Genomic DNA, 26,333 nt, shown 5'->3' with positions numbered 1-26,333 from the left:
TTGCACAGATCTTGAAATTGTGAACAACTCAGTCGTGTTCAAGATATCATAGTTCAATGAAGCAGTTTTGCAGTAAACTATGATATAACTAAATGGTTAATTACCATTTGCTAATAAGGTCAAAGATTTTTATGTGTAGAAAGAATTTTGCATGGTTTAATTAAACTTTGTGACAAATTCAAGTGAAGGACTGCAAGTTTTCTGTGTATGATTCTCATGTAACAATGTCTGTATTGCTCAGAGATGTCGTAACAGTTCCGTATTTGTTTCTCATTCCCTTTTTTTATTAGAATTTATTGTAATTTGTCTTGTGCCTGTTGTCAGTTTAATGAGAATTTGGCATGGAAATGAATGGAATTTGATAAAAAATCTTCTAATGCAGATGTCGGTATGTTATACTGTCTCCATTGTTACTTTCTATTTATATATATTCAATGAAGAGAAAATTCTGAAAAATTTGCTTACTATTCAAAACTCATTTTGTATCCAGAGCAGAAAGGTTACTGCAAGAAAATACCATGGATGCACATCTTTGTAAAAGGTAGCAGTAAAGCACAACAATAGATGTATTGAGTGTGATAATTTCGCTTACAAACAGAAGATCAGAGAGAGTGTTCAGACAGCAATCTTGCGAGCACCAACATAAAAATTGATTAAAATGTTACAGGATGATGCCTTTAGATTTAATCGGGCAACTTTTTTGTCAAATCCTCAGCTGATATTGCAAGCAATGAATTATATGTCTTCAAAATAACATTTATCAGGTATTATATGCTTTAGATACCATTTTTTATCTTTGTTGGAGAAGTAATCTTGTCAGAATCTGTCTAAATATGTTGTGAAGAATGGAAGTCTGCAGTTGCATGTTTTCTAGTTCACTGACTTTCATTGAAATAAATTCCCCTCGATGCAGATTAAAGAAGCTTTGTATAATCTCTTTTCATCACTTTCAGTCCATAATATAACCAATACCTGAACATGCAATTTTTCAAATTATGTAAGATCACTCATTTGGGCTTTGAAAGGAGATAATTGAATTTACATATGCCTTTTCATGTTTGAGAATATCTGTCTTCAAGCTTAAGAATGAAAACTGAGCTTGCTGAAAATCTTAATTCTGTTACTTTATATATTACCCAAATGGCTCAAATTTATTGACGTGATAGTTGAGATATTGAATTTTGTTAGTAACTTGAAATGTGCCAAATACATGTATTAGAAAAAGAAAAATGCGTAGTACAGGGTATATATTTATAGATCTAAAGAAAATACATCTTGATCCATCAATGATTTTCTGGGTTTTTCATGTTTGAATGAGTGCAGTGTACCCAGGAACTTAAAAAACATTTGAACAATCAAGCATTCAACTTTTAAATTCTGTACCGGCCTGCATGATGAATTGCATTTTAGATTTTGTTTTGCCCATAACATTAAATCTATATTGCGAAGTTATACAACAAGAAAGGGGTATGTATTTATAGACGAGCATTTAGGAGATATCCAAATTTATTTTCCATTCAGAAGCAGTCAGGAGTAATACATTTGGTGTGTTCAATTTGAAGTTGTAGTTCAGAACCCACTTTTTGGCACATAATGGCATATTATGAATTTACGTTTCCAGCTGGGTTTATGGTGCTTTGAAAAGTTTTTCTTGCTTTATTGACATTTTTTGGGGTAACCTCTAGACAGAGATGGAAAACTATATAAAAGTAACATGTTAAGAAGTACATATATCACCGAGTTCTCATGACAGAAAGGTGTTGTAATTTGCTTTATGATGGGGTATTTCAGTTTAAATCAATCTATGGTAGACAGTCACATCTGTCAATCAACCACAAGTTTTAAGCAAAAAGGGATTGCTTGCTCTCTCTCTCTCTCTCTCTCTCTCTCTCAGCAAACCCACATGGAATATATCTTTTTTTCTCATGGGGTTAAAACCAAGAATTCTGCTTTATTCCCCTCTCTGTCTCATGAGAGAATTTTTCTGGAACTTTCGTTAATGGCAGCACACATGATAAAGGTTTATCATTGTTCTTGATAGTTTTCTCATTATTACAGGAGTGTAAGGCATGTGTTTTTCAAAATGTATGAAAAGGATTCAGTGATTTTATTGAGTAGGAATGTTTGTGATGTATCTAATAGAGTTCCACAGTCTCAAAAGAATCAAACACACATTTTCTCTTTTGACATATTCTTTGACTATCTATTTAATATCCATTTTGTGTCTCAGAAAGAAGTTTAAGAAATAAGTTGATGTCATTAGCATTGGTTATGGTCTATTAATGACAAATTCAAATTGAAGAGAATCGATAAAAGCAAATTATTTTAAAACTCTTTTAATACATGTACCTTGCATCTCATAGGTGAACTGCCAGAGTATATGTGTGAATTTCAACACCAAGTATTTGGTTTTGTGAGAATTTCAATGGACTTGAAGCATTTCAATAACTTTTCCCCTTTTCTCCTCCCCTTGATAAACTTTTTACTAAATTATTTGCACCCATGAGAGTTAATCAAGTAGATTATAAATTATCAGAGAGGGTTTATGGTGTATTACCTGTATCAAGAAGTATGTTGTGGGGCCTCTTTGACCCACTGTGTGTACCAGAGTGCTGGGCTCAAGAGACTAGTGCTAGTGGTTTTGATGCTTAAAATTTTATTTGTTTGAAGAATTTTAATTTCCAGGAATTCCTTGAATTAAAGAGTACTCTATCATTTTATCATTCTTTAGGCTTAAGGGCACCTGTTTTTTGGGACTGTATTGTTTTAATCTTTTCCTTTTATCAGTTTAATGCAGGAGGTGATCAAAGCATTCTTTTTCCATGAGAAAATTCAGTGGCTTTCATTATACTGGCCATCATAGGGAAGAGGAAGCTGGTCTGCAGAATCTTTTTGAAATATAAAGAAACAGCTACTTGACCACTCTCGTAAACAAAGACTTCAAATTACAACAGTTCTTTTATTGTCAGTTTACTGCTGCATCACCTTTTATCCCTCCAAACACAGAAGAGTAATTGCAAAATGTTTCAAGTTTGGTGCCTGTGTTTTGAGTCTTACCATGATTACATATATTTAACTCCTCAATTTTTGAATTGTTAAGGTTGGGATGCCTAGAGAGTTGGGGGGAAAAGGATATATAGTAATTAATTTATAATATATCTCATCTCTTTTATTTTTATTTGTCTTATGTATATAAATAGATTTTTATTTATTTTTTTATTTTTGTATTCACTGACATGTACCTTTTTGATGTAAAATGAGTCATAAGATATTTCTCTCTCCTCCAATTATTATTAGTTAAAAACTGAATATGAAACTGACCACTGAACATTCTGTTGTCAGTTTGATATTGACAATTTCTTTTCATTCATTAAAGTGGTTACACTTTTTATAAACATGACAACGGGTCATATTTCAAGCATTAAACCAAATTTCTCTATTTTCATTGGCTCAAGAGTGTCATGTTACTTTAATTTATTTCAACAAAAGAAAGTGTTTCACTTTGAAGTCTACAGTGCATTGTGATTTTGGGGATCATTGGATCTCAAGTAGAAACCTTTGAAATTTGAGATGGATTACTAAAATTAAATTAGTTACAGCTAATTGTGTTATAGAAATGTTGACTTGCTGTGTGTAACTGTCTAAATATTGATCTACAGATGGCTACTCATCTACCTTCAAGGTGGATTACAGAAATTTTAAAGTACCATTAAAAATTAAACTTCCAATAGATGTTAAAATGTCCTTAGAAAATTAAATTTGTTCAATTTTGAGGAGTTAGCGTCCAGCTTTGACCTTGTTTTGAAAAGTCATACATGTATATTGTTAGTTGATTATTGCTGTCTTCAAAAATAGGAGACGAAGAGCAAGTGTTATCTCCCCTTGGATTACATTTTCCTTTTCATCAAAACATGGAATTAATCATTAGTAAACAAACAACACAACAGCTGATTCAGAGAAGTTGACACACCTTCAAGATCTAGTAATCAAACAGAATTCTTGATACAAAGTTTTTAACTCTTGTTCTGCCTTTCAAGATACTTCACAAAGGAAAAAAGAAGTGATCCTGGCTCTCAAAGTGTAATGGGAACTGTTCACACAGAAGAAAAAAAACCTTTAAATATATCACTTTTCAGTGGAATAGCTTAAGATTGATTTGTTTGCATGTTAAGTTTACATAAGTCTCATGTTCAATATTTATACATAGATACAGTGATTTACAAAATACAAGAGTAGTACTAGGCACAGTGAACAATGCACTGACCTCAGAACTCATTTTGCCAAAAATAACTGCACTTTCATTAAATTATAATTAAAGTACAAAATGGTCACAGAATTCTGCAATACCTTTGGATGATTCATGGAACTATATAGACTATCACTATTTAACAGGTTAAATAATAGTTTTTAAAAAATTAAATGTCCTCTCAAAACAATTTTCTACATTGCATAGTGCAAGGTATTACATGTATTTGAACCTGGCAGTGCGATACCATTTCCATTTTGCTTACCCGAAGTGCAACTTGGTAGTGCACAGTGTGTTATTGATTAAAGTGCATGGTGACACTTTGGAACTGCTGTGCCACAATTTAAGCACCTTCAGATTATAAATCCCCAAGTATAAAAAAAAAAAATTTCAAGTGGTAATTACTGATGAGCTTTCTACCGCAATCATTTCACAGCTTTAAATATTGACCAATCATATTTAATTAAATGCATAAAGAGCAATATCAGACTGATTTGACAGATATGTCTGTTTGCAGTCTAATTCTAAAATCAATGCTTTTTCTTTACATAAGGTGGGTGATATTCCTGGCATTGAATCCGACACTTGTAAATAATTATTTTATTAAAATCAATTAGATTTTTTTGCCTGGGAACCAAATGTTCCACAAATATTTTGAATGCAGTATTTCATGACAATCATTTTTCATCTTGTCATTTACTCAATAAGAATTATTGGACAAGCGTCAGTTGCTAATTTCCAGAAATCAAAGTCCAATATCAAGATAATCTATTTCATTGGTTCAAATATAATTTGATTTCTTTTTTCAAAAAAAGGAGAATCATTAGATTGATTAAACTTTGATATTATATGGAATTTTATTCACCCTAACTACGTAAGATACATGTAATTACAAGTGAAATACAGTTGAACTTCGGTATCTTGGACACGGATATCCCGAATATCATGGATATGTCAAAGTGATATGGAAGTCCCAAGTACTTTTTCTTTCAGTATTTTACCCTTGATATCTCGAACCTTTGGATATCTCATAGTTTTTTCTCGATCCCATCGAGTTCGAGATAACCAGGTTTGACTGTATTTTTGTTCCTGTAAACTCTCAGAATATATAAAATAATGACATTAAAGAATGATAAGAGTTTGAGTGAAACAGGAATTCTTAGTTTCTGATCAGAATTCCTTATGTAACTGCAGCTATATTCATTGCATAACTTTTAAAAATGTGAAGAAAAAGTACACTATGAAACACAGTCTCAGTTTTGTAGAATAAATTCAGAATGGATTTTTAAGCTGAGCGTTACTGTGCACATTATGATATAGTGCAATTTAGAGTGCCCATGAATCATTTCAACTCCTCTTTTTTTCCGCTATTCAGGAATCAAATTAAGATTTTAATCCAAAGAGATTTAGATATTTGGTTAATTAAAATTCAGTAATCGCAGCATAAGCAATTGTTTGTGTGAGTTCACGTCAAGCCATCTGATATGACAGCCTTTAGATGTTGTTTAATGCCTTGTCATTGATATAGATAAATTTACGAGAAGTATATACATAGCCAACTAAAGGCAAAAAAAAAAAAAAATCATGGCGTAAGAATACTAAAAGGGGTAATAAAATTCCAAAGTGGAGCGTGGAGCCATTTTTTATTATACTCTAAAGCAGAAGTTCAATGTGGTAGAAAAATTGTAGAAATGATTTATGCAGGCAAGGTCTGAAAATGGCATGAGCAATACAGAGCATGCGATATGGGATATTGTCAGAAGTTGTAATCTCCAAGTCTCTGAAAGATTTTTTATTCCATACGATTGGGAATAATGAAGGGTGATTTTTTTTTTAATGTTCATGCATGGTACTTTTGCTTTTCTCAATGTTGATATTTGATGTAGATTCTAATCGAAGTTTTTTTTTTTTTTTTACACATTCATTTCTTGTTAAAGTTTTGAATCATGGTTTTCATAGTTCTTTATTTTCTTTGTGGTTTTCGGAAGATATCGCTTAATGTTGCTCACAGAAGATGAGCCGATGAACTTAAGATTGGACTGCCATGAATCAGATGATTTTATCGTCATTTCATCTGTTAATCATTATACTTATATACATATATATATCAGTATCGTACATCTCTATTCGATAATTAATCGTGACAAAAACTGAGATATTAGGTATCGTAAATTTAGAAAGTGCATCTTCTTGCCTTTATTAATTACTCCATTATCAGATAGACTTAAGGATATCATTATATTTTATTGAGCACTGTGGAAATCTTGCCAGAATAACTGTGTTACATAGAATTGAGAATTTGGATAAATGCTTATTAATGTAAAATTACATAAGTTCAGTTCTTTTTTTTTTCTTTAAAACATATGTTGAGGCTCTCTAAACAAGATTTCAAACTGACTGATGAAGACATCATTTTCACACAATGATTGTCACCTGTGGAATGTAAATTACAACTGCAGGCTGACAATTCGAGCAAACATTACGGCATCTCGTAATTTTTTTGTGGAAGGAAACTACACAGAGATGTAAACCTAACTGTTGAAGAGGAAGAAACATTTGTTTTGTGTATTAGGAGTGAGCATCTTGTGTGCTCTTTCTGGCATTCACTAATTACCCTTTGATTAAAGCTCCACAGCAACATTGACTAGGGGGTGTAAATTGCCAGAAATTTTGGCATCAAAACTGCTGATTTTTTCTATCAATCAATTGTCAATCTTTACCTTTCTCTTTTTTTTTTTGGCCAAAATTTGTTTTCAAGTGCCTAACTCTAAGTGTATATGTATATATATAAATATGGTAGCATCCCTATGGGAAATTAGCCCTGACTTCCTTAGATAAGTTTTATTAACTCCTGGCATGGCAGATAGTGAGACTGTAAAAAAGTCAGTTTTCAATGAATCACTGTGCCCTGTTATTTGTGAGGTTGTGAATTTGTTTAACCTCTTCCTTATCTTCAAGGAAAGTAAATTCTACAAGGTTCATTAAAAAAATTCTGGATTTCACCGACAAATAATGACCCTTACTGCCTTCTACATTTTTTCTTCTCTTTTACAAGATACTCGATATTCCATTTTGAATACTCTTTAGAACACCTTCAGTATTTTTTAGCATACCTTTGATTTGTAGTCTGTTGCTGTTGCTTGGATGGACTGACACATCTTTATGGTTTTTTCATGATGTGACAGCTATCTAATTATCAATTTTCCTCCTTAAATGGCTGACATTAATTATATCACATAGATAGGTTATGTCAAAGAATAAAAGGCCACATTGTTGTCTTTTTTGTTGGGTGGAGAGAAATTGTGTGCAGAATATTAAAAATTCATAAAAAGAGTTTTGAATGGCTTGTAATTATTGTAAGGAATTGTCATTATTGGGTCATATTTTGCTACCAATTATGGCAAAATTTAATGGCGTTGACACAGTATTTGGCAACAGCTGTAAACTGTTATCTAAACTGTTATGCATTAAAGGAATGCAGTTTATATGGAAATTTCTCTATATAGCAAGATGCTGTACTTGTGAAATTAATTGTACATTGAAAAGAAATCTCTTTCTCTGTGGTCAAAAGTAATTTGATATCTGGCAGGCATGAAGGAAAAGCTGGGTGTGGGAGGGGGGTGAGTCATCATATACTGTCCTTGAATAAGTTTTATTTAAATAAAAAAAAAATAATAATATACACAGCTGTGTTCCTTCAATATTTGAAAGATGATTAGTGATACACATGAAAAATAATTTTATGGCTTGAGGTAAAGGATTTATTCATAAACATGTAGTGATTGATTAATACACACAAAAACCATATGATTTACAGTCAGATTTGAGGAAATAACTGGTATCGTTTCTCTTGTTTCCCCCTCTTTGTTTGTTTGGGGAGGGGGCATATCTTGTGTTTATGCATATGTACAATGAATTACTCAGAGTGGGATTTTGTTTATCCCTGAATAAAGTTAAAACTTTATAAATATGCATGTAATACGTACTATATACATGTAATATGTAACCAAAAAAAATATGTACATGTACATATGTATTGATTCAAAAATTTCTTATCCATAGGTTCACCAATATTTTTCCTCCCTCCCCGAGGACAAGGTGCCATTTCTTAACAGTGTGGGTGAGAAGTACCGAGTGCGTCAGCTCCTGCAGCAGTTACCTCCCCATGACAATGAGGTTCGTTACTGTAACACCCTCACAGAAGAAGAGAAGAGGGAACTACGGATGTTTAGTGTGCAGAGGAAACGTGAGGCCCTGGGGAGGGGTAGTGTGAGACCCCTACCCCTGACTATGCAGGGGGTCATTTGTTGCAAGGTGAGAATGCCTCTGTACTCACTAAGATGCCCATTGTCAGTGACAAGAGGAATAACTCTTAAAGATATTGCTTGCTAAAAGAAGTTTAACACTGAAAAAAAAATCAAGTAAAAAATAGGGGGTTTTTTTACATTTGGATTTAAATGCCTATAGATAATTACCTGGTAAGTCTTTTTATTGACAGTGTCAGCAAATGATCTCGGGTGGGTCCATGGCAGTTTTTGCCACCAGAGCAGGGCATGACAAAATCTGGCATCCATCGTGTTTCACCTGCATGACCTGTGACGAGCTTCTTGTGGACTTGATTTACTTCTTCAAGGACGAGTTTCTGTACTGTGGACGACATCATGCTGAGTTGATAAAGCCTCGCTGTGGAGCATGTGATGAGGTGAGGGGAGTAGTCAGTGCAATGAGAGGGTGGGGGAGAAGTGATTATTGACAATTTAAAATTTCTGTTTATGTTAGGTTGACATGTAAAAATGTAATTTATTAAACCTTGTATCATGCTGTACCTTATATGCAAGCAATTATTTAATCCAAAAAATCATTTCTGCTGAACATTTTTGATTGATTTATATGAAGTATTAATAAGCAGGAATTTAAAGGGTATTGAGAAAGTGTAAATAAGTAATAATTTGTGTCACATATTTCACTTTGGTGAATTGAATATGTTGATTTAAATTGCTTTTTGCCCTCTGAATGGGGATTGTTGAATTTGACATTCAAATAAACTTTATGAATGCATTTCTGAAATATTTCTATTAATGATGTTTTTTAAAAAACTGAATGCTCATTTTCCTGTTACAGATAATTTTTGCTGATGAGTGCACAGAGGCTGAAGGCAGGAGCTGGCACATGAAGCATTTCTGTTGTTTTGAGTGTGATAGACAATTAGGAGGTCAGAGATACATCATGAAGGAAGGTCGGCCATACTGCTGTGTTTGTTTCGAGAGGATGTATGCCGAATACTGTGACACTTGTGGTGAACATATAGGAGTGGATCAAGGACAAATGACCCATGAAGGTCAACACTGGCATGCCACTGAACGTTGCTTTAAGTGTCATACGTGTCAAAAGTCTTTGCTTGGACAGCCATTTCTACCCAAACATGGTGTGATTTATTGTTCCGCAGCCTGCAGTCGAGCTGCTTCCATGCAAACACAAACTCCTAGGAGACCAGAGGATTACGTTCATGATATAAATAGCATGAGATTAGGTTCCCCCGTAAGTCACGCATTACAGGAACAAGGAACTATGGGAATGCAGGAAGCATTACGACAACAGTATTCATTATCGGACAGTCTGCCATCATCAGAACGTGATCAAGGTTACGCTACGAGTAGCAACAGTGAGGTGTATGCACCAGGCATGTATGACACTTCACGATCTCAAAATTCTCAAGGTCAGTGTAGTGCAAATTACGAACTGAATGTGGATAGTCTTGTTGATGCTCTTCCTGTTCCACATGAAGCCAAACTCAAAAAGAGGCTCTCGCAATTCTCCATGCCAGATCTTTCAAAGGATCCTCAGTCTAGTCCCATCGAAGAAAATGGAAAAATGAACTCTCAGAGCAGGAGTCGTTCTGGATCCGAGAAAAATTTAAATTCTCGCTATCATGAATATGAGGAGTTACCATGCATGTATGATGTGCCAAATAGAAGTATGAAACGTACAAATAATTCACAACAATCCCAGGAGTATCGGTCTATTAGACCAGTGGATCGCATGTTAGGAAATCCTGAGTCTGCAAGATCGTTCCCAGAGTTACGTTATAATTGTGTGAATACTTCTCCCCAAAATGTCCCACCACCACAACAAAATGTACGCTTAAATACTTCACCCCAAAATGTAAACAATGGTTTACCTCCATTACCGGACAATGTGAGAATGAATCCCATCAATAGACCACCATCTGGAAGAGTTCCTCTGCAAGTGTCGGACTATCCCAGAAGCCAAAGTTTTGAAGGTCGGCCTTCAGAAAGGGCACACAGTCGTCGTCATGAAAGACGAAGAGGTGATAGAATATCCAGGCGTGACCCAGGTCAAGGTCATTGGTCTGATTCAAACAATTACCGTGACGATGATTATTGTAGCACATGCTCTAGTTCTAGTGACTCGGACGATTATTACTATGATGAGAGAGGTCAAGGTCTGGGTACCAGAATATCGTATGTAGACGATATGAGTATCTCACTAGGAGCTAATAGTGCAATGCGGCAGAGGATGACCGGTCGACACAGAGTGAAACAGAAGCAATGTGTAATATCCTAACCATAACACTGTACATACTGACCAATCTATGTTATTTATTTTTTTGTGCAACAAATCTGGTACCAAGCTTGACAAAGTTGTTAACTGCCTCAGTGAAAACCAGTTTAAAGCTCTTGACAATCATTTATTTCATGTCAAATCTTGTTCTGTGTTCAAAAGGCGATCTGTAATGTGCACCATATCTCTGTCTATGGGCCTGGTACCAGTATAGTATTTCCACTGTTGAGAACCAGTTTAGTGCTGTATTGTTATATTCCATGTTGTGTTATAATTATTGTCGATGTTGATCATACTGTGTAGTTTATATATAATTGTGTGTGTATGGAGTCTGCAAAAAAGTGATTCTTATCCAGTATTTATATTCAACTGTCAATCAGAGGTCAAAGGTTGTGATTGGGTGTGGTCATATAATATAATGACCAGTGATACTTTTATTTATTCTCTTATGTAACTTACTCAGTTCTCCCATAGGACTTAATGTTTATAATGTAGGTATAATTCTTTGGTTTGAATGGCTGACACCTTATTGTAGATTGACATTATGCTATATGGTTAACAAAGGCCTTTCAGTTACTCTCTTTTATAAGTTAATATGATGTTGCTTTAAAAAATTGTACTTTACATCTGTAAATTTATTTGATCGTTGAAATTTTTATAATCCCTTTAGATGGAGACAGACAACTTTTTATATGTTGAAATTTTAATCTCAGTAGGAGTTTGTTATTTTTTTTTTAATTTTCAAGAAGCAATACACCAATTATCTTGTTGATATGTGATATTCAGTTGAAAAATTGGCAGCCATTTTAAATCTGTGTTCCATTTTTTTTAAAAACGCTTGGTGGCACACTGTGAAATCTAACTACAAAAGTACTCTATTCAAAACAATCTTGATATTAAAACTCTTCACAGAATATAGAAATTTGAATGCATTGCTCAAATTTTTCTTTAAAAAAACATATCGTTATTTTGGACAGCATAAAAAATACACATGTATACAACATTGCTTGATGTGCTTAAAATATAACATTGATGCAAACAAAAACTGATTTTTCAGTTCCTCATGTTGTGTAATTAGAATATGTGTGCTAACAGTGTACATGAAAAAAGAACACATTCTTTATTAATAATCTTGTTTTGCAGTAAATGTACTGTCTCAATTTGTGTCACCAAGTGTCAATTCATGCAATGCTTTGTGCCTTTTATATGTTTGTTCAAGTTTATTTACTATCGTTTTGTACATATATTAGGGCAGAGATCGCAAATAAACATCTAGCAAACCTTACATTTATTTGTACTGTTCATTTTATTCAAGTAAGTTCCAAGGATTTCTTTCATTTTACTCAACAAAAGGAGATTTTAAAGTACAAACAGTAAAATAATTGATAGGGGTCAGAATAAAATCCTGTTACGCCTTGAAAAAAGTCCCAATTGATACAAGGAAATGAAAAGTATTACGTATACATGTATTTATAAAGTTGTTTTAGATCTTCTTGACTCTTCAAAAATGTTATCAAAGTTCACACTCAAGAACGGACATTCATTCAATATTTTCTCGGATAGACTTCTCGAATACCTTTTTGAAAGTGCGTCACTGTTGCCGGAACTAGAACACGAGGAATGTTGGGAGTAACTTGACGTCCTGTGGGTATTCTGGGTTGCCTCTAAGACAGGGATTGGGTATGGATGTACGGTTTCCAGTGTGTAATAAAATGGTTCCTCTGGTGGTTTAGATTGATGTGTCGATCCTGTGTGAGAATTCTGGAATAGATAATCAAACATGAAAACCCAAAGATGAACCAGTATACATGTAATTCAGTAAAAACTCTAAAACTGATACTATTACATGTATCACTCTCTTATTTTCCAATCAACATTCTTAATACAAAAAATTAATAAAATACAAACTCTTTTGACATTTGCATTTTGTGACTGTAAATCTCCTTGATTAGGTCCGAATTCTCCCAAATCTGGACAGGTCGAGCGTCTGTATCTTCTAAATGCCGACAATCTGTGCTCATCTCGGGGATTGAGAATACTATTGGAGTCAAGTCTAGATTCTGACCGTGAAATATCGTTCCCAGCTGGTGAATATGAAAACTGACTGAGCTGTCTTCCAGCAGAACGTCGAACGAAACTGTACGGGTTTTCGTCTTTGTCTGTATCATTTGAACATGGTTCGGTCGCAATTTGGCTTGTGGAAGACAAATCGGCTTCCTCGGGTTTAAGCATGTAGTCTTCCAGCCCAAGCTGGTCAAGACAACTACTTCGAGCATCAGTTGGAATAAGATCACGTGGTGCGGAATACAAGGACTGAAGCTTCACGTGACTTTGTTCCTCGGCATCCATGAGTTTCCTTACGTCTCGTGGACTAGAATACATGGATTGTTGGGTAACATGGGTGTTCTCTGTTGAAGTGGATTCTGTCTTCTGCCTTCTCCTCATGAGGACAGGAGAATCAGAAGGAATTGGTTCCGGTCCTCGAAGGGTGTACGTTTTTCTCTGAAAGACCAAGAGCGATAAGACACATATTTGACCCCTTATACATTAAAGTTATATACATACATGTATGAAATTTAACTCATTAACAAATTGCTTTGACACGTGTATCTTCTCAAGAACCAGGCTAATTTAGTAGAAACAAATGGGAAAAAATAGCAACTCTGCCTTAAAATTTTCTACAGGAATTTCGAGTATATGCAATTAAAACTAGCAAGCAAAATATTTTGTTCAAATTCTTACGCTCTTTGAAACCTATGGGTAGAAACTCGGCATTCTTACAGAAAATTTTATTTACTGTTTGCATTGTTAATTTGATAAAATTGAAAATAATATGATGGTCCTCGGCATTGGAATGTTAGGTTGGGGAGACAACGCGAGGAGCCGGGTCAAAAAATTGCTTGAGAGAGTGCAAGAGCGACAAGGCAGCTAGGGAGACAAAGCGAGGCGGCAAGAGTGCAACGGCGACAAAGCAAATGAGTGAGAATTTGAATGCGATAACGCGCGGTAGCGACAACACGAGAAATCGAGGGCGACGATGAGAGTGCCGTTCTTGCACATTTCTTGTTCGTGTTGTCGGCTTTAATAGCACGCTTTGTTAATACGTAGCATTCTCGCTTTGTTGTCTTAATTCGCTTTCTCGCTCTCTCGCTTGTTGCCTCTGTTCAGGGTCTTTCTTCATAAGCCAACATTTCAAATTAAGGAAGCCTCTAAACACTGCTCACTGAAGAGTTCTTTTTCCATGGTTGGTTTATGCAGTTAGAGTGATCTGCTCTTTTATTGAAAATAGGATAAACGGATATTTAAAGTGAATGACACAACTTGAAATAGATTGAAGTATTCCTAACATTAGACAAAGATAAAGGAATTAAAAACATTTTTGGGAAGGAATCCCCAATGTGACTAAGCAACAATGATTTTTGTTCACTAATACTTCATTGTCTTTGAACATTTTTTCCTGGAGATATGACTGGTACCCTATGTTGAAAATGATCAAGATAAACTCAGTACGTATTTACACCTCTATATAATACACTTTTCCCAAAGTTCAAAAAAAAGTTTTTCATTAGTAACATCATCTGTAACCCTGACATCAGTATCTATCGACAGATTATAAAATCATTAAACGATCAATTTAAATCTTTTATTTGTAAAATGTAATGTTTAAATACAGTATAGGCATGTTCATAATCATTTTAACTATTTTCAAGCCTTAATTTTTCTCTTTTCCAACAGAATTTCATATTTTACCTTTTCATGTTTTCCCTCGCTGTCATCCTTATAACCAACAGGCAGTTGTTTTATAATCTTCTTTATCCAGTTTGCTCTAGATAAGTTAAAAAAAAATATTCTAAATGTATGAATACAATATCCATTTAACATAACTATCTGGAAAATATTTGCATTTATGTTTCAATTTACTTGTATGGACTTCATTCAATTACACTCCTGGCACCCCGGCCGCTTTAAAAAAAAAAGGGATTTTTTTCACGGTTTTTCTTCTTTGCATCAAGAGTTTTGAATTCTGATTAAAAAAAAAAAGAAGAGAAAACTTGCCTGAATTTGCAAAGGAGGACTATCATTGCCAAGAACAGAAAACAACCGAAAACGAGACCTGCTGAAAATGTGGCGATCATACTAGCCGCTACAAATAAAGGTTGTTCTTCAATAAGTGATAAAATAAACCTTAAATATGTAGTAATAACTAGGACTGAATACTAACGACTAAACTAAACGTAAAAATAGATTTCTGGATACTAGTATTACAGACACCCTCTCCCCTCAAGCAATTTTTAAAGCAATAATGTTAGATATATAAGACATTCATGTTTTTTCATCTATAAAAGTGACACAAAAATTATCACTTTAAATAAATTAATGTACATAAATTATACACAAGTATACCTATCTATGGGATCTAAAATTAATTTTTAAATATTTAAATACTGTGTTTTATTATGAAATGAGAGAACACTTTATAGTTCAAATATGAATAGTTTATAACCCTGAAATAAACTCTCAAACTCTTTATATTCCTCTTTGTTTCTGACGTTTTCTCAGTATATAATTTGTTTTTCAATATTTATGGCAAATTATGCATTGTTTTTCTCGCAAAACTTTCTTTCTAAATCTATAATATATATTTCCAGACAATTTGGAAATGTTTAAAATTCTACATGTAAGTGATAGGAGACAGTTTCGCACTAAAAGACAGTTCCAAATTGTTGGAAACAAGGAGGAGCCTATAATGTGTTTGAGAGTTTATTTCAGGGTTATAAACTACTATTCATATTTGAACTAGTCTAGTGTTCCCTAATTTCATTATAAAATACAGTAAAATAGATATTTAAAAATTGATTTTAGATTCCATAGTTAGGTACATGTACTTGTGTAATTTTGATTTGCTACATATTGTAAATTTTGCATTTACTTCCACCTACTAAATTCACCATGATATATCTATTGTAAAAGAAAAGAAAATGTCATTTCAGTACTTACGGTACTTTGATTTTTCACTGCACTATATTTATTATGTGTAGAGAAAGATCCATTTATACACATGAAATAGTCAGAAAAAAAATAAGGAGTATCTAGTAAATACCCTTTCGGCAGTACTTATCATAATGGTGCTTCGATTTTCACTTCGATTGAAAATAGCCTCCATCGGATCCTTGTATACAATTTTCAATATTATACAAAGATGGAGGCAATTTTCAATCGCAATGAAAATCGAAGTACCATAAGTACTGCCGAAAGAATATTTACTAGATACTCCTTACTTTTTTTTTCTTAATAGTTCATGTATACAAAGGTATAAATGCATCTTTCTCTACATGATATTCTATATATATTGATTTTTGTATATGGAGAAACATGTATATACTAGCTACATGTAAATAAAAATAGGGAGTATCTAGAAGATGTCCTGTCAATATTGATTTTTTACTGCAAAATGAAAGTAGCCATGCAGAATATAGAAAACGTGTCATCTGACTTCAAAATAAATAATATACATGTATTTGGCACTTGAAGACGGAATTTCAAATTCGGCCTTAACTCCGGACAGTAAGTGATTAAAAAACCCGGAATTTTGTATAAATTTTACATATACTATTATCCTTTTTAAAAACTGTAAAATACACAAGTGGTGGAAAATCCGGATCGTACTACTATTTACGCGAAAAAAATTTGCAAAAAATCTCTAGTTTTTATGACCATTGGTAAAGACGTGAAAAACCAGTATTCATAATAATAAAAAACCTATTACATGTAGCTATCATAACAAAAATTGCATTAAAATAAGAATGTAACATATTTTGATGTATTTGCACTATTCGGCTGAGACAGATAACAGACACGAAGCTCTGAAGATAAAAAAAATAAACATAGATGCTGGCCACTAGGGTTTGACCTTTTCACCTGGACGGTTCCAAGAAAATGATACATTATAGATTGGAATGCGCTTTGTTACTTGTTTATCAAAAGATGTATTTGGTAAGGAGAAAAGAGCAACCAATAGTATTGAGGTGACCAGAGGTCAGTTGTTAGTATAAATTAGCTACAACAAAGAATATTTAAAAATTATGCAAAAGATAGAAAATGATTTTTAAAGTGCATTAGGAAACTAAAGGGTGTTGGAGGACAGAATAATGGTAACTGAAATTCAAACTAAAATTTAAAGTAATTATGGCAAATTTCGAGGGAGTTACAAATATGGAGATGTAAAACTACAAGGGTACACCTGGTATAAAATGAGCGGACGGCCAGACGCATTCAGTCAGAAACTGGATTGTGTCTGTCTCTGCTTGCATTTTATACAGGTGAGATCATTTTGTAGACTTGCGCGTTTTTATAAAACTTAAGTAAAATTTTCAGATGGCTAATTTTATTTACAGGTTTAAATATTTAGATTATAAGTGGTAATGTTTATTATAATGTTTAGTATCTTGTGTAAAAATATTTATTGTAATCATTAATAGAAAAAAATGGATTGTTTAATTTAATAAAGTCAGAAACTGGATTGTGTCTGTCTCTGCTTGCATTTTATACAGGTTGGGTAACAGTGCCACACCTTAACACCTGTGAGCCGCTCTGGTGAGGGAAGGTCCTCAGATTTAGAGGGAAATTGGAAGCGTAATATACAAGGGTCATTTCGCAGAAATAAAAAGTTGACTTGGGTCACTTCGACCAAGCTCAAAGATTATAAGAGTTATCCCACTTGGTGCGTCCTCTCACTTGCATAGCCAAAGATCCCGGGTTATACAAACAAATGCATGATCGGCCCAATGTCATTCGGGACTCTGCCTCCTCAAACTTCAGTGGTTGAGGTACAGAAAATAAGAACCATTAGGCTGGAGTCCGGAATGAGGTTGACCCGGTTATGATAAGTGGTGGAGAATCCGGGTATCGATCCCGGTACCTCTCACATGATATAGCCATTAAAAATGTGAATCTATCTAGATATTTCTGAGTAATAGCGCTCACCAAATTTTGGAATAAAAATAATAATTTACAATCACTATTAATAACATATAATAAAAAGAATCTAAGGTCTTCCGTTTAAGACAAAAGACCTTAATTAGTGATATAGTGGAGGACCCGGTGCCTGCGCTAGGTGAAGTAAGCACACCAGTGTTGTAAAACTCACAGCAAGACTTAGTGTTCGGTTGATTTTACATCAATCTAATTTTTTAACAAAAAAAAGTACACGACGTGTTTTCTAACTTTTTTAAGAGTGCAGGATACTTCCTTCGTCTACTTCATTTATCAGCTGTTTAATAGATTTTATCAGTGTCCGCTATTTACACTAACTTTTTGTTTTGTTTTGTTTATAATATCTTTTATCTTTAATCAAGAAGTCACGAGTTCTTTATTCTACATAAAACCAATAAAGAAAAACACACTTACCACACGAGAGTGCCATTTTTTTCAGATATAATACGAATGATCTTTTTCGTTTTATTATTTCCTCATCATAAGGAAAAGGAAAAAAGGACGTTCTTACTGTGTTTATAGGCGCAAGCAATCAGAGGTTTTTAAAAACACTCTTCTATTTAAATTTACACTTAAAAACTGAACTTCACGTGGGCGGAATTTAAAAAAAAAAATTCATAAGGAACCGAACAAGGAAGAGGTACATGCAGTACAGTATTTTGTTCTAAGAAAAAAAAAATACTGTGAAAATTCGTTTATGTTCCATTTTGATGAGGGATAATGAAAGGTATCTTTAAAAAAAACAACAAGAGGCCCATAGGCCACATCGCTCACCTGAGTAACTTTGGCCATGCTGTTCACTACCAGACTTCCCCCTTTGTAATACCTATTGTGACCCCGCCCTACCCCCGGGGGCCATGATTTAAACAACTTAGAATCTACACTACCCCAGGATCCTTCCACATAAGTTTCAGCTTTTCTGGTTCAGTGGTTCTTGAGAAGAAGATTTTTCAAGATTTTTCCTATATATTTCAATGTAAAACTTGTATTTCCTATTGTGGCCCTGCCCTACCCCCGGGGGTCTTGATTTGAACAATTTAGAATCTACACTACCCCAGGATGCTTCCACATAAGTTTCAGCTTTTCTAGATCTGGTTCAGTGGTTCTTGAGAAGAACATTTTTAAAGATTTTTCCTACATATTTCAATGTAAAACTTGTATTTCCTATTGTGGCCCTGCCCTACCCCCGGGGGTCATGATTTGAACAATTTAGAATCTACACTACCCCAGGATGCTTCCACATAAGTTTCCGCTTTTCTGGTTCAGTGGTTCTTGAGAAGAACATTTTTAAAGATTTTTCCTACATATTTCAATGTAAAACTTGTATTTCCTTTTGTGGCCCCGCCCTACCCCCGGGGGTCATGATTTGAACAACTTAGAATCTACACTACCCCAAGATGCTTCCACATAAGTTTCAGCTTTTCTGGCTCAGTGGTTCTTGAGAAGAAGATTTTTCAAGATTTTTCCTATATATTTCAATGTAAAATTTGGATTCCCTATTGTGGCCCCGCCCTACCCCCGGGGGTCATGATTTGAACAATTTAGAATCTACACTACCCTAGGATGCTTCCACATAAGTTTCAGCTTTTCTGGCCCAGTGGTTCTTGAGAAGAAGATTTTTTAATGACCCCACCCTATTTTTGTCTTTTCTTGATTATCTCCCCTTGTAAGGGGACTTGGTCCTTTATTTTAAAAATTTAAACTCCCCTTCACCCAAGGATACTTTGTACTAAGCTTGGTTAAAATTGCCCCAGTGGTTCTTGAGAAGAAGTTGAAATGTGAAAAGTTTACAGACGGACGACGGACAACGGGTGATCAGAAAAGCTCACTTGAGCTTTCAGCTCAGGTGAGCTAAAAAATGAAAGAAATGCAATTAAATCCAAAATAATCACAAAGAACTGGTCCATATGACGCAAAAACTTGTCCTGTAAGTTAAATTGTTAGCCCATCAAAGAGTTTTATTATAGGGGGTGTCTTTCTATGAACTCGTGAATTTAGAGTGAACAATCAACATCGTTAGATGTTGTTTTATTTACTAGTACAATGTACTTAAATCTGCTTTTGTCCCCTTCTTGCAGATACCGGTATACCGAACATTCATTTCGAGTAAATATATTACTTCCGCTTTTCTCATGGCTAAACAAACTTTCATGCCAATGGCCCTCACCGTTTATACAATGTTAAAAATGGTCCGAACTCAGTTTGAATAGCTATATGTCTAGATTGCACAATACATTTTAAGGTAACTTTTGTTGCCATTTTCAAATAAAACACACAAAGCCAACTTTAAAAGCATATATTTGTGTATGTTTGTGTGAATTTTCATATTTGCTGCCTTGAGATATTTTCTTGAGAAAATTTTCCTATAATGCCACATGTATATCCTGAGTGAAAATGATACACTGCATGTATATATTGCTGTGGACTATACAAAGTGAGTACTATATATATATATATACATGTATTGTCGCGTTTCCTAAATACATGTCTATATATGCTAGGTTTAATACACTGAAACATGTATTGTTAACTTTGAAACATAGAATACCGGCGATGTTACTCGCATTTTTCCTTAAATGAAATTCAGAATATTGATTCAATTAATCGGTAATAGATTGAGCTGTACAGTAGTATATTGTATTTTTATAATATAAATGTAGGGAAAACATACTTTAAAATGCAGCTGTTGATTTGTAAATATTTTATCATTGTGCAAAGATATCGACAACCAAAGGTGGGACATGTTTGTTGAAACACACTGTATATCATTTCTTCATATCGTCAACTTCTGAAAATACCAGCTAAGAGATCTTGTAGGTAGAGTAATCGATCACATTTTCGTCTATTTCTGTGTTGTACACCTACTTTTAAAAAACTCTTTGAAATGGTTTGACCGAATGACAAATCGAGCCTGGCTTATCTCTGTAAATGTACTTATGGAAGAAATGCAGCCCAAAACTTCGGATCAACTTTGAAACATAAGAAGTTTCTTGGTTTCAAGCTTCCACTCTTGAAAATATTTTCAGCAATTGTAGCAACGACTTGGCGAAACTGTGAAGAATGGCGATTACATGGATACACAAAAAGCGGCACCTTCAATCTGGATCCCAAGAACGACGGGAACTTGTTTTCTGTGTACTGTGATATGACGTCCATACCTGCACAGATGGTGTTTAAACATGACGTCAGTGCAAGACTGCATGTGGGATATGCCATCAACAGTTGTAAGACAAAGCAACAAAAGATACATACATGTATAAAATTAAACCAATAGGTGTATAAAATTTGATTTGAATTTCTTTGTCTGAGTGAACATATACAAGAGTAAGATTGCAGCATATATTCTTGGCAAATAATGAATCTAGTGCATTATCGGCAAGTTTAGAATATCTGAATTCATAGTATCTAGTGCATGTCATGTGACACTCCTTGACGTCTCGAGGTTATGTTGCTAAACTATATTGGTGAACCATTGCATATCGTTAAGTTAACATATGTTATCAGACAATGTGAGTTTTTTTTCTCTCTTTGCTTCGAATATCAGGGTATGCCGATGTGCAACCGCAGTATTCCGTCACGATGAATAATATTGTGGATGCATTAACATTGACCTCAAGCTGCCTGCAGTACATGAAATATGAATGCAATCAGTCCAAACTAATTTTACAAAGTACGTATTAAGATTATATTATTCTTAGCTAAGATATACATTATCATAAAAAAGCTACAATCATATTTAATCTATTTTATTCTGAAGATTATTATTTTTTCTTTTATAGAAACTTTTTCAAAATGGGAATCACGTGACTCAATAAAGCAATACTATTGGGGAGATGCTAACATGCAAAACAAACATTGCGCATGCGGGCTAACAGGTACATGCGCAGATCCTTCTAAGAAATGCAACTGTGAAATAGAAGATACAGAGTTGAGAGAAGATAGTGGCTATCTTACAGACAGTAGTGTCCTACCGGTAACAAGGGTGGTAATAAGAATGTCACAGACGACATCTGATGGGTACTTAACTATAGGGCCGCTGACATGTATCAACGGTGAGATCATGTGAGGGGAGGAGGGAATGGGCGGGGGAGGGGGGGGGGGGGCTAAGGCAGAAAAAATGCCAAGCTGGTAATATTACAGTTATCTTTATCAATCAAAAAGCTGTTTATAATCGTTGTGTAAGAATACGAATATAACAATATTGCAAATAAATACATGTGGAGGATTAGCTTAGGAAAAGTTTGTTCAGAGTTAAATTCTAGCAAAGAATTTTGACCATTCTTTGAATTTAAATACAATCAGCTGGTTGAGATTTCAGTTATTTACGTATGTGTTGTCCTATAAGCTAAAAAAAACCCACTGAGCCATGTTTACACATATTGATGGTTTACTTTTTAAATTCTTTATTTTTTGCACATTTTTAAATAGAATTTTAAAAAGAGTTTATCAGATAAACGTGAGTCATGTGATGTCTAATTAAAACTTACAGTTGATCCCAGAAGTTTTATTGAGAAACCAGAGGGAATCGCCACCACCATCATTTGCTCCATTCTTTTCCTGCTGTTTGTTTTCATGATGACATACGCCTGTTACAAACGGCGCCCTTGGAGAAAATGTCAGACACGGCGCCTTGAGTCGACGTGAGTAGGATTTTCCGCTTGGGAAATATTTTGTCGTTAACTATATTTCTGAGTGGTACCGATATATTCTTTATGACTAAATATAGTAATTAGTCCTTCCGTAATTTTACATGTATACGTAAAACAAGATCCTCTATATTATTTGTTTCAAATTTATAAAGCGAATTTAAGCTTAAATTTCGTTTTTTTTTTCTAAAGTTCGATTGAAAAACTCCCCTCCGCAGAAAAGTCAGAGGTGAGTTCAGAGACGCCGGAGGTTGAAAAACCACATGATACTGTTGAGTCTGAAGAGATGTCGTCTATGGCACAGCTACCGCGAGGACCGCTCCACGCCATTATGCCACCTAGTTGGAACGTCCATAATTTTCCTATTCAAAGTTACAAGCCTGGAGAACTGGCGAAACTTCTCGGAGCTCAAAACGAGACTGACCTAGTTCGTCTGCGAATGGAACTGAACGCTTGGCATCTTCATCCTCCACCAAAGAAAGACAATTTGCAAAGAAAAGAGGAACCAGAGATACAAGACGTTTCAAAAAATGATAAGAAATTCGAGTATAACTGGAATGTTGATGGTATTTTGCTGGTCAATTCTCTCATCAAACGAGAACAAGCAAACAGGCTAAATAGGGGCAACTTCCCCCAGTCATACCCACATCCGAACGCAACAAAGGTTCATAAAGACACTGTCATAACCAATAACAACGATGAAATAATCAAACGCAACACTGAAGAACCTATCAATGATAAAAATACATTAAAACCTGGAGAGGAATCATATATTAATTTGGATAACCATGACGTTGATGTTTTTCACTCTCTACCACCGTCACGTCAAGTAAACTATGCTAATATTCAGATGGTTAAAGATGTTATTGAACAGGAAAGGGTAGAGAAGAGAATATTGAGCAATTATGACCTAACCCAATCAAATACATAGTTATCCCAGTCCAGGGATTTATCAGCCTATTTTGGGAAACGCCATTTTTGGGGAATTGGGAAAAAATTATCGGCTATTTGATGAAATTGGGAAAAAATTTAAAATGTTGCTTATATCAATCATGTATTCAGGTGTAATTCATTTAACATTTCAGCATGAACTCTAATTTGGGCAACCAAACAGACAATTAAATATGATCCAACTTCATTAAAAGTTATCGTAACAATGTGATTTATTCATGATTTTTCCCCCCTCAAATCATGTGGCATATACATGCAATGGACAATAAAATGCACATTAATAAGACTCACATCCCAATTATCTATGAGAATGTCTCATTTTTCACTCATCCAAATCTGAATTTAAAAAATGGCTTGTTCGTCAAAGACAAAATCATCATTATTGATTATGAAAGGGGCAATGTTGTTTTGAAACGAGCGGAGAAAAAGAGACGGAGTATATATACGTTTGTGTTAGAGACAACGATCACTGGCATTAAGGAAACAAAGTTTTATTACAACTACAGGAGTGTTGATGCAGTCCACAGGGACCTGAAACGGGGATTTAAGAAAGATAACATATACATGTATATTCCCAAATTGTGCAAAACAGCGCAAACTGATTGCACAGAATAACGTAAACAGATGGACGGAGAAATTACATATTTCCGAGAAAATTTAGAGTTGTTATTTATATTTTAGTAGGGGGGGTGCAAAGAGGAACGTTATCCACGCTTAAAGTGCATTCAGTTGGTACATTTGCATTGAAAATTACGTAATTTTTCCCTCACACGGCTCATAAGGATATCGAATACCTGCCGTTCATATTGATCATAGGCGTCGTAAGCAAATTGAAAGTGGGGTGGCTAATTGAAAGTGGGGGGGGGGGGCTAAACCAACGAAAAAAGGTAAGCCCCAATTTTCAATGCTTATATTATGTCTATCTTTGAAAAAGGGGGGACTAAGCCCCCCCCCCCCGGTTCCGAAGCATATGGCTAGTACAGAAGTATTTAGCTACTGGGCTGTAGAGACCCTCGGGGCCTAAGAGTCCACCAGCAGAGACTGATTTAACAATACTTTTTTTTAAAATAATACTAATATCATGTTGCAAGTTTTGCATTTACCTCCCCCTAGCAAATTCAAAATTTACAACATGATACTAATACTAATTAAAACTTAACATCATCTTGCACAGAGTTAAACAATTTTAGTGCTTTAATTGTGATATGTATATGCCCTGATATCGCCGTACTTTTGCCAGGTACTATACATATTTTGAAGCATTTGCCACTCAAAACAGAAGCAACGTTAACAAATTAATAATTTTTTAAGTTTGCAAAAAAAGTGCACTAGTTTAGTTGGTGGCTGCATATTTTCTTATATATCTCTTCACAATTTAAGATTTTATTTAAAGTTTAATGATATAGTTTTAACATTTCACAAACATATATCTTTTCATTTTCACGTATATTTATTTTCACTTTAAAATGTTCGAATACTACTGGTCTTTCTAAAGAATAGATAATCAGATTGGTAGAATTTCTGTTTTAATAAGATCTATATTTTTGAATTTAGTACATCTTTGTCCGAGTGTTATGATTTTTAATTAATTAAAACCCACGTAAGGACAAAACACTTTTGATTACCAGATGTGCATGATTACCAGAAGTGCATTATTTGACTATAAACCAATTTTATTTGAATAACTTTCCATGATCGTGGAAAAAGGAACATTGCATCTGTAGTTCAAACACTTAAAGCTTCACGTTTACAGAATCATATATCAGATGTTTTCTAAACACGTGTTACCGTTCATGGTAGCTCAGTCGGTAGAGCGCTCGCTCCGTGATCGGGAGGTCGTGAGTTTGAATCTCGGCCGCGACTGACCCAATTCGATAAAAAGTGGGTAGCAACTGTTCCTTCGCCATGCGCTCGGCAACTTTGAAGTGAAAGTTGCGGGTCCTTCGGATGAGACCTTAAAAACCGAGGCCCCGTGTCACGGCAGGCGCTGGTACGATAAAGATCCCTCCCTGCTCAATGGCCCTAAGTGCCGAGTAAAGGTCAAATTGAAGCTCTTCACCGGTATAGGTGATGTCTCTATATGAGTGAAAAATTCTCGAATGGGACGTAAAACAACATACAATCAATCAAACTAAACGTGTTCATACAAAGTTTTTATTGAAATCAAATCAAAAATGTAAGAGGAAGAGCATTTTTAATTCACTCAAATTTCTACTGAGCAGCTATTGAAACACTATTCATTAAAATATCAAACCAATACAAGGAATGATGTTCTGTAAAATCACTTATTTTCGTGGGGTCGAATTTTTGTGGTTTGAGGAAAAAGAAATTGGTTCTAGGGAATCTGATTTCATGGTTGAAGAATTAAGATTTTACTATGTAGTTTTAAATTTCAATATTTTATGGAGGACATGAATTCATGGGTTCTTCATACCACGACCCCCCCCCCCCCCCCAAAAAAAAAAAAAAAAAAAAAATAGTGCTTTCACAGTATCTTGGTGGTGTCTGTTTATGTACCAAGCTTTACTGAAATTGAACCAAAAGTTTAATAGTGTTTGAAAGAAGTTCATGTGAATTTACATTTTAGTAACACTTCATAAAAATCACAAACTGATACAGGGATATATGTATCTTGGTGCAGTCTACTTGAATACCAAATTTTATTTTTTGAAATTAGACAAAAATTGTAGGAGTAGTGTTTTAAAAGTATTTCACATAGATGTCTATTTCAGCATAAAGCATGGCAGCATTATTCATCAAAATAAAAAAAAATCATACAGAAAGAAATATCTGTCTTGGTTTACCTGCGTTCCAAGTTTTCTTGACACCCGATCAAACCTGGAGAAGTATTCTGAAAGAATTTTTAAAAAAAATTCCATTTTTTTTTTCTTCACCAAAATTAAAAAAAAAAATTT

General features: G+C 34.4%; 2 protein-coding genes and 1 pseudogene across 2 annotated transcripts in view; 2 read left to right on the top strand and 1 right to left on the bottom strand.

Annotated features, from left to right (window-relative positions):
• Positions 1–12,113, top strand: part of LOC133195969 (prickle planar cell polarity protein 3-B-like) — a 39,467-nt gene extending 27,354 nt beyond the window's left edge. The window contains exons 4-6 of the mRNA XM_061331958.1: positions 8,309–8,560; positions 8,745–8,948; positions 9,368–12,113. Coding sequence (XP_061187942.1) covers positions 8,309–8,560; positions 8,745–8,948; positions 9,368–10,831 — 1,920 coding nt within the window. The 3' untranslated portion in view covers positions 10,832–12,113. The remainder of the gene's footprint in view (positions 1–8,308; positions 8,561–8,744; positions 8,949–9,367) is intronic.
• An 80-nt stretch (positions 12,114–12,193) lies between these two features.
• On the bottom strand, positions 12,194–14,910 carry LOC133195349 (uncharacterized). Its single transcript, XM_061331192.1, has 4 exons — positions 14,885–14,910; positions 14,579–14,654; positions 12,737–13,330; positions 12,194–12,589 (listed from the first exon to the last, which is right to left on the bottom strand). The coding sequence occupies exons 1-4, from the start codon at positions 14,908–14,910 to the stop codon at positions 12,299–12,301; spliced, it is 987 nt and encodes a 328-aa protein (XP_061187176.1). The 3' UTR covers positions 12,194–12,298.
• A 1,875-nt stretch (positions 14,911–16,785) lies between these two features.
• Positions 16,786–23,398, top strand: LOC133195348 (uncharacterized; annotated as a pseudogene).
• The last annotated feature ends 2,935 nt before the right edge of the window (positions 23,399–26,333 follow it).

This window comes from Saccostrea echinata, unplaced genomic scaffold (assembly GCF_033153115.1).
Source record: "Saccostrea echinata isolate AGI-Se365-2 ecotype Australia unplaced genomic scaffold, CSIRO_AGI_Sech_v1 ptg000029l, whole genome shotgun sequence".
In the NCBI taxonomy this organism is placed as follows: domain Eukaryota; kingdom Metazoa; phylum Mollusca; class Bivalvia; order Ostreida; family Ostreidae; genus Saccostrea; species Saccostrea echinata.
The sequence above is the reverse complement of the archived record's forward strand: the minus strand, read 5'-3'. Positions and strand labels throughout refer to the sequence as shown.